General features: G+C 41.0%; 1 protein-coding gene across 3 annotated transcripts; it reads left to right on the forward strand.

Annotated features, from left to right (window-relative positions):
- Positions 1–127: 127 nt before the first annotated feature.
- On the forward strand, positions 128–17,692 carry RBM43 (RNA binding motif protein 43). Of its 3 annotated transcripts, none has more exons than XM_059167377.1 (5): positions 128–6,738; positions 11,683–11,893; positions 14,506–14,588; positions 15,625–16,344; positions 16,587–17,692. In XM_059167377.1, exons 2-5 carry the CDS (start codon positions 11,785–11,787, stop codon positions 16,614–16,616), a joined length of 942 nt encoding a protein of 313 aa, XP_059023360.1. In that variant the 5' UTR covers positions 128–6,738; positions 11,683–11,784; the 3' UTR covers positions 16,617–17,692. The 3 variants fall into 3 exon arrangements, with proteins under 3 accessions (XP_059023360.1, XP_059023359.1, XP_059023361.1); XM_059167376.1 differs by lacking the exon at positions 128–6,738 and adding an exon at positions 8,210–8,832; XM_059167378.1 differs by lacking the exon at positions 128–6,738 and adding an exon at positions 9,068–9,526.
- Positions 17,693–17,834: the final 142 nt, after the last annotated feature.

Raw genomic sequence — 17,834 nt, forward strand, 5'->3', positions numbered from 1 at the left:
GTTGAAATCAACCATAAGTGATGCAATTGTCCCGCTGCTGTGTTGGCTCATTTTGTAATGGGCATATGGGCCAATTGTCTCTTGGCCCCAAATCCACCAATATGCAGACTTGACTCTTAACCTTTCCTGAAAGAAACGTTACATTCAGCTGTTTGTGATTTCCATAGACTTGGACTTTCAAGGGACTTCAAGAACAATGATTTCCCACTTTCCCCTTATATAGCATCTTCCCCCACAGGCCCAGATATATTTTTCAGAGCTGAGTGTGGTCTTTCTTTCTTTCTTTTTTTTTTTTTCAAGATTTTATTTATTTGACAGAGAAAGATCACAAGTAGGGAGAGAGGCAGGCAGAGAGACAGAGAGAAACAGGCTCCCTGCGGAGCAAAGAGCCTGATGTGGGGCTTGATCCCAGGATCCTGAGACCATGACCTGAGCCAAAGGCAGCGGCTAAATGCACTGAGCCACCCAGGGGCCCCGAGTGTGGTCTTTCTACTTAAAATTTTCATCGCCCAGAGTGCCAATTGTCCCCTGATTCTTTACAAAACATCTCCAAATAGAACTTGTAAAGACCGTAATTTTCTTTCATTTACACTTAAGATGGAGAAAGTAAGTTTAATGGAATGACACACTTGGAATAAAGGGAGAAGTAAATGCAAAGCTAGAGGTTCATCACTCATCAGCCTAGATTTCAATCTGAAGACGAAAGCAGAGGCCCTGTGCTGTAGGGACTTACATTTTAGTTTGAGAGCCTCCCAGTTCATTAACATCCCACTGTTTGTAAGTTGTAGAAATTAAACTGTATGTTGAGAGGTTCCTGTTCAGAGAAGGTGAAATTCTCTTTGGTAAAGAACATTGGAACAGCTTTTATCCTAATGCGGTGTGTTCCATAAAGAGCCAAGAGCAGAAGGAAATTCATATTAAAGTGCTGGCAGAAATTAAATGCTTTAGAAAAGATTCTAAACCTAAATGTACCCAATGCTGCTGCCTGCCATCTAAAATAAAGAGAACGTTAAAAAAAAGAAAAAAGCTTGGTTTGCTTTTGGTATTTTATTTTTAGGTTTTAAAGTCGTTATGCTACCATTAGAAGTACTCATTGCTTTCACGTGTCTCTTTAGAATGAGACATGGTACCTGGAAATTGGGCAGCGTGCACTCTTCATAGTCACTGTTTTAGGGGAAAAAAAATCTCTCGTGTCAGTTGTTCTTTGGAAATGGTAAAATTAATTCAGAATATTAAGAAATATTAAGAAAAATTGAAAGAACTTATTTAATTTTGATTGATACAGTCTCATTGGCACAAAAGGTGTCATTTTTAGTCTGTGGCAGGCTGCCAGTCAGAAAGAATTTTTTCCTAATATTTAGGATGAGGTTTGAAATAGTCACTTTTGTTGTCTTTGGGGACCTTCTTCAGGCAGTAGAACAGATAATTTAATTCAATTCCAAATATTCACAATGGTTTTTTTCTTTTTTTTTTTTTAGATTTTTTAAAAAAACTTATTTATTTGACAGAGATCATAAGTAGGCAGCGAGGCAGGCAGAGAGAGAGGGGGAAGTAGGTTCTCTGCTAAGCAGAGAGCCCGATGTGGGCTTGATTCCAGGACCCTGGGATCGTGATCTGAGCTGAAGGCAGAGGCTTAACCCACTGAGCCACCCAGGTGCCCCTTCACAATGGTTTTTAATAAATATTTCTTCTTGTAGAAAATTGGACTTTTCCCTTAGGCTCCTTTCACCATTTCACCCTTGTGTGATCTGGCTAGATTTCAGAAATCAAGCATTGGCTTTCCTGCTTATTTCTAGAGTTTTAGAGATTTTATAGAAGTAAAGTTTGTCTTTGAAAATTTACCAAAAGAGGGACACTTCCTTCAGCTCAGGTCATGGTCTCAGGGTCCTGGGATCGAGCCCCACATCGAGCCCTGCATCGAGCTCTCTGCTCACCAGGGAGCCTGCTTCCCCCTTTCTCTCTCTGTCTGAGCCTGCTTCTCCCTCTGCCTGTCAGTCTCCCTGCTTGGGCTCTCTCTGTGTCAAATAAATAAATAAAATCTTAAAAAAAAATAAAAGCCCAAAATGTAATGGGTTTTCTAATCTATTTTATTTTTTTTTTAATTTTTAAAAAGATTTTATTTATTCGACAAAGTGAGGGGGGGGGGGGAGTAGGTTCCCTGCTGAGCAGAGAGGCTGATGTGGGGCTTGATGCCCCAGGACCCTGAGATCATGACCTGAGCTGAAGGCAGAGACTTAACCTACTGAGCCACCCAGGCACCCCAGGTTTCTAATCTATTTTATTTTGGTCAGCTTATATGTACTAATAGCCACACTGACAGTTTTTTCTAGACTCACGTTTTATTATTTTTTTTAAAATTATTATTACTTTTTTATTGTGTTATGTTAGTTATCATACTAGACTCACTTCTTAGAGTTGCTATAATTCTCTGCTTTCTTGGTCCTATTCTTCTCTCTGTCTCTTTACTTAATTGTAGGTACTTTGGTCTATCAGACCACTTACAGTTTCTGTTGCCTGAGCCAGTTTGTCTAGCTGAAATTCAGTAGCCTGCAATTGTTTTTGTTGTTGTTGTTGTTCTGAGGGACTTTAATTTGTTCAGAGATCCAAAGCTTGATTTTTGATTTGATCTTTGCAATAAAGTGGAGCCTTTGTTACTCAAAGTTTTTATAATTTGAGAATAGAAGTATTGTTTCTTCCATCCTACATGTTCCCATATTTCCAGATTTCTCTATTCCCTTTCATTCTGGCCGATTCTTTTCTAAGCTCATTTCTTTTTTATATTACATTGTCAAATGCACTCAATAGTAACAGACATATGCTACTAATTTTGCTTTTTCACACCATTAAAAAAAAAAACTACAATCTAATTAGGTACATAATCTGCCTTCCAAGCTATCACATGTGAAAGCTTTACCAAATGTTTTTCCACTACATAATATGAATCACCAACCTTCTAATCTCTGATAATTATTTTCTAATTACCTGCCTCTCAACCAAAGCCATGTATTTTGATTGTGTTGTGGATTGTCTTTTTTTTTTTTTTTCTTTCTTTTGAGTTTAGCAATGCTCCAGAAAACCAATTGTATATCAATCAGGATAAATTATATGATATCTGTGTGGCAAATTATGTCTTAATTTCAGAGACCAGAACAAAATTCTACTCCTTGGTCCATGATGGGTCAACAAAAAGAATGCTCAGGGTAGACATTCACAGGGACATAACAGCAACCACAAACTTTTTTTTTTTTTTAAGACTTATTTTTTGGGGCGCCTGGGTGGCTCAGTGGGTTAAAGCCTCTGCCTTCGGCTCAGGTTATGATCCCAGGGTCCTGGGATTGAGCCCCACATTGGGCTCTCTGCTCAGCAGGAAGTGTGCTTCCTCCTCTCTCTGTCTGCTGCTCTGCCTACTTGTAATCTCTGTCTGTCAAATAAATAAATAAAATCTTAAAAAAAAAAAAAAAAAGAAATGAGAAGGGTTAGAAAAATCAAAAAAAAAAAAAAAAGACTTATTTATTTATTTCAGAGAGAGAGAGAGACAGCAGGAGTGGGAGGGGCAGAGGGAGAGAGACTCCCTAGTAGACTTCCTGCTCAGCACAGAGTCCGACTGAAGACTCCATCTCATGACAATGAGATCACAACCTGAGCGGAAATGTGGAGTCAGACACTTAACCGACTGCACCACCCAAGCATCCCAGCAGCCATCAATTTACTGCCGGATGTCATGCCAGAAGAAAAGAGCTTTGAAGGGTCTTGAAATAGCAATTAAATTCTTGGTCCGCAAATGTCCCTTTCATTTGCAACTCAGCCAGAACTAAGTATATGGCCCCACCCAACCATAAAGGAGCTTGGATGTATAATTCTACTGTATGCTTGGAAGGCAGGAAGCCAAAACTGTGCAATGAATAGCGTTAATGATATCTGGTTGGTATTGAAAAAAAAAAAGATGCTCATTCTTGAAAGATACACAAAGTATAATCACACCCAGATAATGGTAGCATTTTTATGTCCTCCTTTCCAATTCTTTTCCCCCAACCATATATCACATTTCATTTTGTGACTATACCCTATTTCTAGGGTTATTATTTCTCATTGTAGGACATTAGATTGCTTCCAATTTTCCACATTTATAAGTGCTTTGATGTAAATAAACCCTTTTATATCCTGGAATACAAATGTTTTTCTGCAATTCTAATCTTATCTCACGGTGATAATTACTAGGTTGATAGGGTGAAGGATATAAATTCTTTCAAGGATCTTGATATATATGGCTGCAAGTGCTTTCCAGAAAGGTAGGCATCAGTGTGTACTCTTTTTTTTTTTGAAAATATATCTATTTATTTGACAGAGAGACAGCGAGAGAGGGAACACAAGCAGAGAAAGAATCAGCTCCCTGCTGAGCAAGGAGCCCAGTGTGGGGTGGTGGGGAACCAACATCCCAAGCCCCTGGGATCATGACCCAAGCAGACACCAGACCTTAATGACTGAGCCACCCAGGCGCCCCTCAGTGTGTACTTTTATTTTAAGTACAGTAAGGACAATTTCATTGCTCCCTTTCAGCATTGGGTACTACTCCTTTAAAAATGATTTTCTTATTATGCTATTTTTAGAAGTCTTCACAATATATACGTCTTATGAAATTAAATAACAAGATACAGATGAAATATCAAGTAATGGGTTTCATTTTTGTTTTTTTGGTATCACAAATTAAAAACATCCAGGAAAATGTCAATTTCATTTCCTTAAGCTACGATTCAGAGCAAAGTGCAGTGAGATGGGAGGCCTCGTAACTGGGGCTGTAAGAGATTAAAATATTTTTTTGGATGCCTTTTCAGTAATAAGCTGCTAGAATTATTTTGACTACATTTGGAGTCATGTTTGCTCAAGGATCTTTTGGCACATTAGGGGAAGAAAAAGTTTTCCCTAACCCTCCTAGAGTCCCTGACTAGATCTGAAAATTAAACCAATTAAACCAAATTAACAGGAGAATAGCACAGACATGTATTTAATATAAATTTTCTGTGATACGGGAGCCTTCATAAGGAGATGAAGACCCCAAGAAATTATTAAACCCGAGTGTTTTTATGCTAAAGCTGATGATGAGTGTGAAGTCATAAAAAGTGGAAGATGTTAGGACGAAGAGTGTTCGCTAAGTGTAATAAACACTAAGGGAAACAGCAAGGCCTGTTCATTCAGATTCCTTTCTGTGTCCTTTTGTCTTTGGAGGTAAAGCTTTTCCTTTCTTTTGGATACAGGGAAGAATGAGGGTTACATAAAACACTGAAGAGTTTTATGACCTGCTTCAGGGGAATGTCAGAAAGTCTTTCTTGCACATGTCCTTTCTTTTATTCCCTCAGTTTGAAAATTCAGTATGCCAAGCTGTCATATTTTGGGGGTAGCATTTTCCTGCGTCCTGTCAGCACGTACAAGCTGGAATAGTTGGAACATACAAGGTTAAGGGTCATTCTAAGGTTCCATGGCACACATGGGTAGACTTCCTGACTCTATCCTAGATCTCTTGTTATTCCCTGGAGAGTGTCCCAGCTTGGCTCGTGGTGCTCGTGTCCATTTACAGTTAATCTTTGTTCCCACCTCCGGCCCAAAGCACATCTATTCTGCTTTCTCTCTTCATATGTTTGTCTTTTCTGGTTAAACAGAAGTATACAACATATGACCTTTTGTGTCAGACTTTTTCACTTCGTCGATGTTTTTGAGCTTCATCTTTGTATCATGTATTAGTAGTTCACCCCTTTTTATTGCTGAGCAGTATTACATTGTAAATATATATATATATATATATACTATATATATATGGTGTATTTTGTTTATCCTTCAAGCAATTGATGGTCATTTGGGTTATTTCTACTTCTTGGCTATTATATATAATGCTGTTATGAACACTGGCAGTCTTAGTTTGGACATGATGTTTTCATTTCTCTTGGGTTAGTTCTCAACGAGTAAAATTTCCTGGTCACGTGGTAAATTTATGCTTAAATTTTTGAGAACTGCTAAACTGTTTAAAAAGGTGGCTATAACATTTTACTTTCCCACCAGCGATGTATGAGAGTTCTCCTTTCTCCACTTTCTTGACAACATGTTATTATCTGTCTTTTTGATTACAGCCATTTTAGTCAGTGTGGAGTGGTATGTCATTGTGGGTTTAATTTGCATTTCTTTAATGACTAATGATGCTGAGTATATTTTCATGTGCATATTATCCATTCATGTATCTTTGAAAAAAAAGTCTATTATTCAATTTTTTGTCCATTTTTAAGTTGAATTGTCTTTTTATTTTTGTGTTGTAATAGTTCTTTGTATATTATAGATACAGATCTTTTATTAGATGTGTAATTTGCAAATATTTTCATGGTGTTCTTTAATTCTAGTGGACTATCTTAGCATGATGTTGCTGAAAAAAATTCAGTAGCTTAAAACATCAGAACTTTATTTTTCATTCATATATATTTTGTTATGGGTCCAGGCGGCTCTCTAGTGCAAATGTGTTCTGCATATTGGCTCAGTGGTGCATGTTCCCTTCAGTGCATTCTTCTTTGAGCACCAAGGACAAGAAGAGAGCATTGGAGACTCTTGTGCTGCCAATGGAACACTTCACCCAAATAGGAGACATGTCAGGTCTCCTCTCTTTCACAGGCTGAATGAATGATATGGCCTTGACGAAATCAAAGGCTGAGGAAGGGCAATGCCTCCAGGTGCCTGAATTGAGAAGATCAAGCAACACTGGTGAGCAGTACTAATGTCTACCATGTTGGGGGAGACAAGTGAGAAAAACAATAAATATATGAAGATATTTTTAGAAAGGGGTGATGCTATTAAGACAGAGTGACAGGGTGATAGTATAACAATTAACTGGGGAGGGGGGAACAAATTCAGACAGGGTAATTAGAAGCAGTCTCTTTGAAGAGGGGTCATTTGAGCTAAGACTTTAGTCACAGCAAGGGGTCAGAAAAGTGAAGATCAGGGAGGAGCTATCCAGCCTGGACAAAGAACCAAGGGTAAGGGGCGCCTGGGTGGCTCGGTCAGTTAAGTGTCTGTCTTCGGTTCAGGTCCTGGGATCAAGCCAAGCCCCCACATCAGGGCCCCTGCTCAGCGGGGATCCTGCTTCTCCCTTTTGTGCTTCTCCCTGCTTGTGCTCTCTCTTTCTGTCAAATAAATTAAAAAGACAAAACAAAACAAACAATAACCAAGGGCAAGAAAAGTCTCCAGTTAGATGGCTTCTTGTGTGGTCAGAACAGAGGGAGTGAGGACAGTTTAGGGGGTCTAGCCATAGAAAGTAGATCAAGGCCATTTTTCTTTCCTGGTGAGAAATGTAAATTTTATTTAAGGCGCAATGGGAATTTAAAGTAATAGATAAATAAATAAATAAAACCAATGTGAAGTATTCCCGTGCAATGGGAAGACATCAAAGTGTTTAAATAGGGAACAAACCTGACTTACCTTAAAAAAGAATTGTTTGGTGTGTGGTATCCAGAATGAATTGAAGGGGAACGAGGCTGGATGCGGACTTGACCTGGCTGGTGAAGGTGGGGTTGGAGAGAATGTGTGTTTATGGAATGTCCTAAACAGAGCTAAGGAAAAGAGGAATCACAGAAGACCAGTGAGTCATGAGCTTGGGCTCCTGGGTGGGTAGTGTTATTATGTACTGAGAGGGAAGAAAGGGTGGAAGGAGAGTTTTGCTTGGTCTCGTTAAATTTCACATGCTTGTTACACATACAACTGGGCCCTTAGATACAGGAATCTGAAGATAAAGTCTGAGTTGGGGAATTACGTATAGATAACCTCCAACTGTTTAAAATTATCATAGTCTCAGGCCATATAGATGGGCCATCAGCCATATAATAATTAGCTCTATTCACGGACTGAGTGAAAAGCTTAACCAAAATGACACATATTAAAGCAACGCACAGTTGGCATCTGTGTACAGTATCTTCGACTTGGGCGCTGGAACTTCAGTTCTGAGAGTGGAACTGCTCAGTCTATGCATTTCCGCACTCATTTCACACTTTAAATTTTGAAAGGGGGCCAACTCCTTAGAAATGGTGGCACCCATCTACGCTTGCAGCAACACGGACGCTTCCTCACACTCTGGCTAACACTGGGTATCACTATACTTTTTAATTTCTATCACCCTCATCGTGGAGAAGAGGGATCTCGGGAGGATTTCAGTCTGTATTTCTTAGGAGTGGAGCCAGGCTTCTTCACGTTTGCCAGCCATTTGCCTTTCCTCTTCGTGCTCTCTTGGACTGCGAAGCCCTGTAGGTAGATTACTTGTGTCCCCCTAGGTGCCAGACTGGAGTCAGACCGGCGTGGACAAGCCGGGGAGCTGTCTCTTGACAGGGGCCCTACGCTTTTCAGCCCCGTGCCCTGTGTCCCTGGCCGCGGCTCGCCCGGCCCTGCGCTGGCAGGCGAGGCAGAGGAGGAACAGGTGTGGGGTGGTGGGAAGTCCCGCGACAGGGAAGCCGAGGGCGCAAAAAGGAGGTCCGGATTTCCACTGAGCACGGGACAGACACAGCACCCGGGGAGTCCCCGAACGACTGCGGGGATTCCTGCCGGCGCCCCTCCCGCGCGAGTTTCAAACGCTGTGAAACTACCCAGGCAGCAGGCGGCCCGGGCCGGGGCTTCCGCTCGCGCTCGGAGGCCTCGAGTCGCGGAGCAGGGGGAGGCCGTGGAGGGGCCGTCTCTTCTCACATTGTCTCCGAGCTAGCCGCAGCCGAAACTGAAAGCAAAACTTACCTGCGGGGCCTCCCTGCGGCCCGCGCGGTGCTAGAGTCGGGTGGGCCCTGCCGGCGGCCGAAGGCGCGTCTCTCCTCCGCCATGGCAAGTTGCTTTTGTTTTGCATTTTGCGGCGCAGGGTCGTTCCCGCCCGTCGCCCCGGTCCCCCAGACGGGCGCGGAGCGGGGCCGGCGCGCGTGCGGAGCTGTCCCGGGCGGCGCGCGCGGGAGCCGGGTGCGGGCGGAGCGTCCCCTGGCGCGGAGGCCCACCCGCCCGCAGACGCGGCCCCGACCGATCTGCACCTGCTCCTGCGGCGGTGCGGCGCGCGCGGTGCATTCACAGCGGGCGGTGGGGGAGAGGCTCGAGGCCGGGGCACGCCTTGCCGCCGCCCGCACCCGGAGTCTCCTGCTCCGGGGCACAGCTGCCTCGTCGAGAAGTCGCTTCGCAGGCTGGTTGGGCTTAACTGTGGCCTCCCACTGCATGGGGGAGCCCGGGCGGAGAGAAGAACCCAGAAACGGAGGCCGCTGTGTCCATTTGAGAAGGGCGGGCGAAAAGGGGTCGAGCCAAGGATTCAAGCTGGGAAGGCATCCCGATGTCTTGTCTGCATTAGTGGGAATTCTGTGTGGCCGTAGCTCAGCCTCCAAGGACAAAGGGCTCCGTGTTTTCACCATCTGTGCTAGCTAGCAAGAACCGTTCGCAAGTTCAAGACTGAGCCTTCCGTGTCCTTTCCATCGAGCGCGTGAGAGCGTGGCAGGGCCTTTAACGGCTCGGGTCCCCGAGATGCCAAAGCCGTCGTGAGGTCTCAGTACGATTTTGTTTACTGGCAGCAGCAACGGCAACGTCAATGAAAATAACTACTTTTTAAAAAAGGAAATATATACGAACACAGGGCATGAATCTTATTGCCTTGCTTAAAAACTCAGTTTTTCTTTATAGCTTCTAGCTTTCTGACACTACGGTCAAAGTGTCTTAAGTATATCACGGATACTGGGAAAATGTCATCACCTAATAACTCTTGGCCAAAATGCTGCTCTTGTTTCAAAATCCTATATCTCTGCGGTAGTTCTCGGCGGGGTTATTTCCAAGAACCCCTTTTCTTAATGCTGGATAGCAGAGATTGGTAGTCGTCAGGGAGAGTTCCTTTGATTTCAAAGATAAATGAAATGCAGACACTTAAATAAAGAAATATGGAATTAGTATCGTTGAGGGCAGAGGTGGAGTAAGATTTTCTGAATTTAAATTGATGGAAAGTTTTTCTTTGACATTGATGAAAGGCAAACAGGAAACTCATTGACAAGCCATGGAACCATTGAGATTGGTGTGGGCCAGCCAGTGTTGTATAGAGACAAATCAGTGAAGTAGAATTCCTGAAAAATCTAAAAAATCTCTTGTCATTTTTTTTCCTCTGCTAGGAAGAACTATTTTGGGATTATTACATTATACCAATTAGGACTAGGATGGAGGAAAACATATATTTTTACTGTTTGCTATGCGATCTAGTTGTGAATATTTTAAGAAACTCTGTTTTCCTCTATTAAAAGTATTTTCTGTAACAAATATTTAATAGATCATTATAAGTTTCATTTTCAGGAGGCACTCCCTTTGTTTTATATGTCTCAACATGAGCCATTTTCATCCCCTGTCCCTCTGTCCCTTTGCTGTTGTTCTGAACTCTTCTTTTGCATTTTTTTTTTTTTAAGATTTTATTTATTTATTTAACAGACAGAGATCACAGGTAGGCAGAGAGAGAGACAGGAGGAAGCAGGCTCCCTGAGGAGCAGAGAGCCCGATGCGGGGCTCGATCCCAGGACTCTGGGATCATGACCTGAGCAGAAGGCAGAGGCTTTAACCCACTGAGCCACCCAGGCACCCCTTCTTTTGCATTTTTAATTAAATTTGGCCATTAATTAAAATTTGACCTCAGCCTTTTTTATTCTTTTGCTTTCATTTCAAGGTGCCATTCGGATGGACAGGATATTATGTACCTAGACTATTTTCTTGACCTGGGACGTCAAAAGTAGCTTACTTGTCCTCAGTGAAGTCCTGTTCTGCGTACAGAGTCCTCTGAGCTCAGAGCCCAAAACATCTTTGTGACCTGTTAACCCCTACTCAGGCCCATAAGATATCCTGTCCTCCCTGGGGGTAATTTAGGATAGATTAAGTCTGAGCTTTGGTATAATTGGGTTGGACTACCTATGTAAGCACTGGGAGCAGCTTATGGGTCCACTTTCCTAAATGGGCTGGGGAACAAGTCAAAACATTGAAATAGAAGCCTCATACCTGGGTAAAATAAGAAGTTCAAAGAGAGTGAGCTCAGGGAGGTATCTACTGGGAGCTGGTACTCTGTGCTGAGTATGATGGCGGGGTCTGCAATAGCATATGCTCTCAGTAGTTGAATTCCAGCTCAGATATGTATAGGAGGGCAGGATTTACTCTACTGCAGCCCCAGTATGATTGCTGTTTTTTGTTTTGTTTTGTTTTTTTAGGGTATCTTTTTTCTAACTCTGGCAAAAAAAAAAGTAGAGATGTATTTATTATTGGCTTATGTACTGTGGGACTATACAATCAACAAAACATACAGCCATCTCCAAACTATCATATTTGGTGGTTAGCTTGATTTGCTTTTAAACTTAATTTTTAAAATTTTGTATCTCTGATTTCTAACTTTGGGATTGCCATTACTTTTGGGCCTTTCTAATATCAGACAAATATTAACAAATGCTTTCCATTTATAAAACAAATGAAGAGTTCACTTTTTACATTTAATTCTCAAATACATGTGGCATATGATGTGAAGCAAAGATCTATCCTTAATTCTTTTTTTCAAGTATCTGATCAACTGTACTAACACCTTTATTGAATAAAATAGCCTCTCCCTCACTGGTGTGTGAAATGCCTGTATTAAGTTGAATCTTCTTTTTATATTTAAAAACTATCCTACTCGTTCTCTTACAGGCATCCGTTTTGGAAGGCAAGGAATCCAAAACTTCTGAAAGAACAGCTGCAGTTGCTGGTCATTTGGCTGACCTTATTAATGATCAATTGCGGACCACAGTAATGAAGACTCACTTCCAAGATACTAAGAATGAAAGTGGGGTTGTTGGAAATGTGATAAATCCAACAAAAGCCAGGGGAGTTGCAAATGTGAGGTTCAAAGGAAAAAAAGGTACTTCCAAATCAAATTTTATAAACTTAGAAATACTTCTGAAATGAAATTAAAAACTGAGTTTCATTAAAATTATTCATGGGATTGGTAAAGTTTAAAGTAGCTTTTTGAAAATATTATTCTATTCTGAATATAAAAGTGGTACAATATTGCATTAGCAAGAATATATGTAAAATGGTTCATGATAAAGTTGGTAGTAACTGCCAAATTCTTGAAAACTTCTTTCCTTCTATATTTGGAATCTATCTAGATCTTGGGGGAAAAAGTGATACATTTTGTTGTAGAGAACTTGTAAAATACAGAAAAGAAATCCCCACAAAAATAATCTATAATCTCACAAATTAGATGACCGCTTTGGGAATTTTCAAGTGACTTCAGCAATATCATCATACCATTTGCTTCTCTCTGTTCAAACCAACAAAAGGATATTTTAACATAGTGTTGGCTTTATCACTGGTAATGGACTGGAGAAACATGGCTTGGATCTGATATCAGATGGAGCCATTCTGTTCTTTACCTCCAGCCCTGACATAGGTGAGGCCGTTGGGTCTGCAGAACATATTCATCCCTTCAGGCTCATGGAAGGGGCAGCCTTCTCAACAGTTCAGTGACTGGCAAAATAAATTGCCAGAGAAAGATGAGCCTCCATGCCAGCATCTTGGAGGTAAAATACCACATGGTATTGGGGGCAGAAGAAAAGACCTTGTTTTGCTTGAGGGAAGATAGGATCTAGAGAGAGACCTAAGAGACTGTGGATTATCAGGGTACCTTTATCTGTCACCATTCATTCATTCCTTCCTTCCCATTGGCAGTGTTCAGGTAGGGATGGTAGGAGGGACTCCTTCTTATGGCTATTACGGGATTATGGTGTTTTTGGAAGCTAGTTTTTCAAATGTTGAATTGATAACTCAGAGAGAGAAAGAGAAGGCTCATTCATTCATTTATTCACAAATATTTGTGAGTGCTTATTATTTGCCAGGCCCCATTCTAGGCCTTCTGGATACAGCAGTGAGTGAAGTAGGCAAAATGTTTTCTTTCCTGAAGCATACATCCATGCTGGATAGATAATAAAAAAGCAATAAATGAATATATATTGCATTGGGTGTTTTATTAATTTGCACATTTATATATTATTTATATATTTATATTTATTTGGGTTCATATATTTATTTATTACATTTATATATTAATTTGTGTATATTAACATATAATGTGAATACTATGAAAAAATATAAAACAATAAAGGGATGGAATGGGATGGAGAGGGCTATTTTATTAGATCGAATGGGTGGGGAAATATTCCCTTTAGGCGACATTTGGGCAGACATGTGCATGAGGTAAGGGAATGTGCAGATAAGGGTCAAGAACATTCTAAGGCAAGGGAAGGGCTGAGAGGGTAGCATGCTAGGCATTTTGAAGATAGCAAGGAGGCCCAAGTGGCCGGAGCAGAGCCAGTAAGGAGAGAGTAAAAGGAGATGGGTCAGATGAGAGGCTGGGGACCAGTATATATTAAGCAGCCTGTAAGTCAAGGCAAGGTGTCTGGATTTTATTCTGGGGGAGAGGGAGGGATTTGAGCAGATGACTGTCAAAGTGTGACTACCTTTTCTTGGGTGATCCCTCTAGCAGTGGTGTGGAGAACAGGAGCTAGTAGTCATTGCTGGTTTTGACTAGGGTGTTAACAGGGCTGGTGATTGAGACCCAGTGGCCATTCATGATTTGCTGACAGGTTAGATGTCATGTTCTTAGATGTGGAACACTGGAGGAAGAGTACTTTTGGGAGGGGGATGGTTATCAAGAGTTGAACTCTGGTCAAGGAGACGTTTATTTGCATAATGAAGTAGAGATTTCCAAAAGCAAAGGAAAGTCAAGGCCAAAGATAGAATTTGCAAGATACATCTGGAGCTAGTATCTAAAGCTGTGGGATTGTCAAGATGAACCCTTGACTGGGTTTTCGTTTGCTAAGAGATACAAGGCCTGAGGCCTAAGGTATGCTAACATATAGAAAATGGGAAGAGAAAAAGAATTAGCAAAGGGCTAATTTTGAAGAAAACCAGGATAGTGTGGTATCTGGATTCTCAAGGTGGTCTCCTTGTGGCCATAATTAACAAAGGGAGACTTTCCTCTTAGGTTTTTGTGTTCTATTCATATATATGTATACATATATACATATGTATACACACTTATGTGTTTTAAAAAATATGATTAGGATCATAGGTACACAAAAAATGAATTTTAAAGTAAAAGGGAAAACTATTTAAATGTTGAATTTAGGGCGCCTGGGTGGCTCAGTGTTAAGATTAAGCCGCTGCCTTCCGCTCAGGTCATGATCTCGGGGTCCTGGGATCGGGTCCGCATCGGGCTCTCTGCTTAGCAGGGAGCCTGCTTCCCTCTATCTCCCTCTCTGCCTGCCTCTCCATCTGCTTGTGATCTCTCTCTGTCAAATAAATAAATAAAATATTTAAAAAAAAATGTTGAATTTAAAGGAAAAGTGTAGAAAAAAATAAGGTATGTGAAACAACAGAGTTGAAGATTTTTATTATTAATAATTTAAGTAATTATTAGTGTGTCATCCCACAAACACTTCTGATGGCAATGTTTCTGCTTATGTGTAGAGAATGTCAACAGAAAACAGGAACGCTGTCAGGTAGAAAAGTCTGGATCTACTCCGTTCACAGACCCTCATTGCCATGAAAAGGTAAGGTATGATACTGGCGGTCCTGGATCTCTTCCCTCCCTTCCTCCCTTCTTCCCCTCCTCCGCCCTCCCTTCCTTCCCTCCTGATTTTAATTAATTAATTAATTAATTATCTGAAAGAGAGAGAGCATGAGCAGGGGAAGGTGCAGAGAGACAAGCAAACTCCCCACTGAGCAGAGAGCCTGACATGGGATTCACGGGTTTCGACGCAGGGCTTCATCCCAGGACTCTGAGATCATAACCTGAGCTGAAGGCAGTCATTTTACCAACTGAGCCACCGAGGTGCCCCCTGGATCATGTTTCTTCTCTGTGTTCCTTACACAGGCGACACAAAGCACTCTCACCTCGTGATTCCTACCAAAGAAAATGCACCCTTGCTAACCTGAGTCATTGTTAAATGCCAAACGTGTGTCTTGAAATGTTTTGCTTATTGTCTGGCCTATTTTATGTTTCTGTGTATGTTTCTTGATGCTTTCAAGCAAGTGCTTTTATGCTTATATGGAGGATGTCAGTTATCTACCTAAAGACTTATTTGGGGACAAAAACCCAATTAAGATGAACATTAAAAAGATTTTAAAGAGGCAGGAGAGTAGATATAGGAGGAAAGAGTTAAAATTCACTGGTTTAAAACCATTCACTAAGAAACTCAGGGTTCTGGGCAGCTTCTGATGAACTTTGCCAGAAGGGCTTTCTAAGGGGATCCCATCCACAGAGAAGAGCTAGAACAGAGTGCTATCTGTACTTACAACAGTGTATAGGTTTTGCTTACGGCTTTGTTTCAAATAACATTCTGTCTCTAAAAAATATTTGACTATCTCTGTTTTTGGAAATGCAGTGAGGGACTATGAATCCCAAATTGTGAACTTGATGGGGTTGTGGGATCCCTTTGATGGCGCAAGAAACCAGTCTATGCTGGGCCGTTGGGCTTGGTTTGGGGTAACTGCTGTGGAGACAGAGAGAGTGGCAGAAAAAGAACGTGTTTATGTAGTCTGCTCGAACTGACAGCGCTGTTTTAACTTCTCTCTCTTTAATTTTAGGTCTTCAGCTCTGTGGAAGCTATCCTCGATCTATCTGTTTTTAGGAGTCAAGTCCCTCTAGAAAGTCTGGTAATGGATCTGAAAAGGAAAATCCCAACTTTACGCTTCAGTCCTTTGGAACCTAATGGAAGAATCTCCGTCCAAGGATCATTTCTGGCTATCCAGAAGCTCAAAGAATCTTTGCTATTAAAAGCAAGTTTTCTTTTAGAAAAAAACAGGAATTTTATCAGTGAGGGGAAAAGTCCGAATAGGCAGAACCCCAGAAGGCATCTCCAGAGAAGAAGCTCCTCAGAGTCGCTCAGGTCCTCAGTACCTGAGGCCACCAGGAGAGGAGAAACGCTTGTTCTCGACACAGATATTTTCCTCTACCTCAAAAAGAGCAGATTTTACAAAAACACATTGAAAACCTGTCAAGTTTTCTGTGAGGAAAGAGTGGATGGTGAAATTACCACAATTTGTATAAAAAATGCTCAAGAATGTTCTCAGCCAAATAATGAAAAGGTTGTAAAAGCACTTTTTGAGGAATATTCACTTGCTCTTCACTTTGAACTGAGAAAGGAGACACTCACTTTGAAAGGAAAGGGAAGTAAAGATAAAAGAAATATTAAACTGGCATGTGAACAACTCAGTTCAAGGTTCCCTCAGGTTCAGATTAATTTTTATGAGACACACATAGACATTATAGGATCATCTTCTGACACAAACTTGTTTAAAAAAGAGGTCACGGGGGGCGCCTGGGTGGCTCAGTGGGTTAAGCCGCTGCCTTCGGCTCAGGTCATGATCTCAGGCTCCTGGGATCGAGTCCCGCATCGGGCTCTCTGCTCGGCAGGGAGCCTGCTTCCCTCTCTCTCTCTCTCTGCCTGCCTCTCCGTCTACTTGTGATTTCTCTCTGTCAAATAAATAAATAAAATCTTTAAAAAAAAAAAAAAAAAAAAAAAAAAAAAAAAAAAAAAAAAAAAGAGGTCACGGAATTAATAAGGTTAGAAAGTTAGACAATGAGATCTCAGCAGTAGTAAGGACAATGGCAGTTGCTTTTCCTCGCAGAGTAGTGAGCAGTGTCTGACTAGCTTTACACACATTATCTCATTTAATCCTTGCAACCATCCTTCAGTGTAGACCTTGCTATCCTCATGTTGTAGTGGAAGAACCTAGGATTTGGAGAGGTTAAAACTCTTGTCTGGAGTTATCCAGTGGACAAGGAACGGGGCTGGGGTTAAACTCGGCCTATCTGACTACAAAAATAATATTTAAGGCTTAAAACTTTGAAAAAAAATCTCTTTAAGTTTGGAGAAATCTCACTTTCTCTGTACCTCCAAATTTTCAGAAAGAGAAATAGCCTTAAATCTAACACAGAAGATGTTTGGATGATTGTTATGCCTTTGGCCATTTCATAGCATTTACTCCAAATAGTTTGTTTACTCCAAACAGAATTAGAACGCTGGCAAAACTCACTTGGAGAAGCTACTTTGATTGAAAGTACTTCTGAAGCAGGTAATCATTACCTGACTAAATCTGATTGGTACAAGGCTGCTGGACCATGTGGGACATTTTTATTGTTGCTTATTTAGCCTAAGTACATACATAAAATGCTGGTTCTCTTAGAATTGTGAAGAATTACAAAGTATAGTGTCTTTTTTCTTTTTCCTCCCTTTATTTTATAATTACATGGCTAAAGTAATAGCATTTGAGGAATAAAAACATAGATGTTTCCTTAAAGATGACAGAAGGATTTGAAAATTCTGGAGAAGAATTACTGGAGAAGGGAAAACAAGAGCTTTTAAGTTATTTGGTTGTCTATGACTCCCCTAAATTTAACTTTGGGATAGTTTCAAGTGCCTGGGGCACATTATCCTAGGATGATAAAATGTATACATCTTGCTCATCTCAAAGTAAATAAATGTGGGGATGCCTGGCTCAGTGGGTTAAGCCTCTGCCTTCAGCTCAGGTCAGGCCTCTGCTCAGCAGGGAGCCTGCTTCCACCCCCTCTCTGCCTGCCTCTCTGCCTACTTGTGATCTCTCTCTCTTTGTCAAATAAATAAATAAAAAATATTAAAAAAAAGTAAATAAATGTGATCATGATAATGTGGACTATTAAGTCAAAAGAAAAGCACAAGACTAATTTCTCTATATGCTTTCATTTTTCTTAGCCATCTAAATCCCAAATATTTTCATCTTTTAAGATATGATATTTCATTGTTGTTTGAGTAAAC

Source organism: Mustela lutreola, chromosome 3 (genome assembly GCF_030435805.1).
Source record: "Mustela lutreola isolate mMusLut2 chromosome 3, mMusLut2.pri, whole genome shotgun sequence".
Taxonomy (NCBI): domain Eukaryota; kingdom Metazoa; phylum Chordata; class Mammalia; order Carnivora; family Mustelidae; genus Mustela; species Mustela lutreola.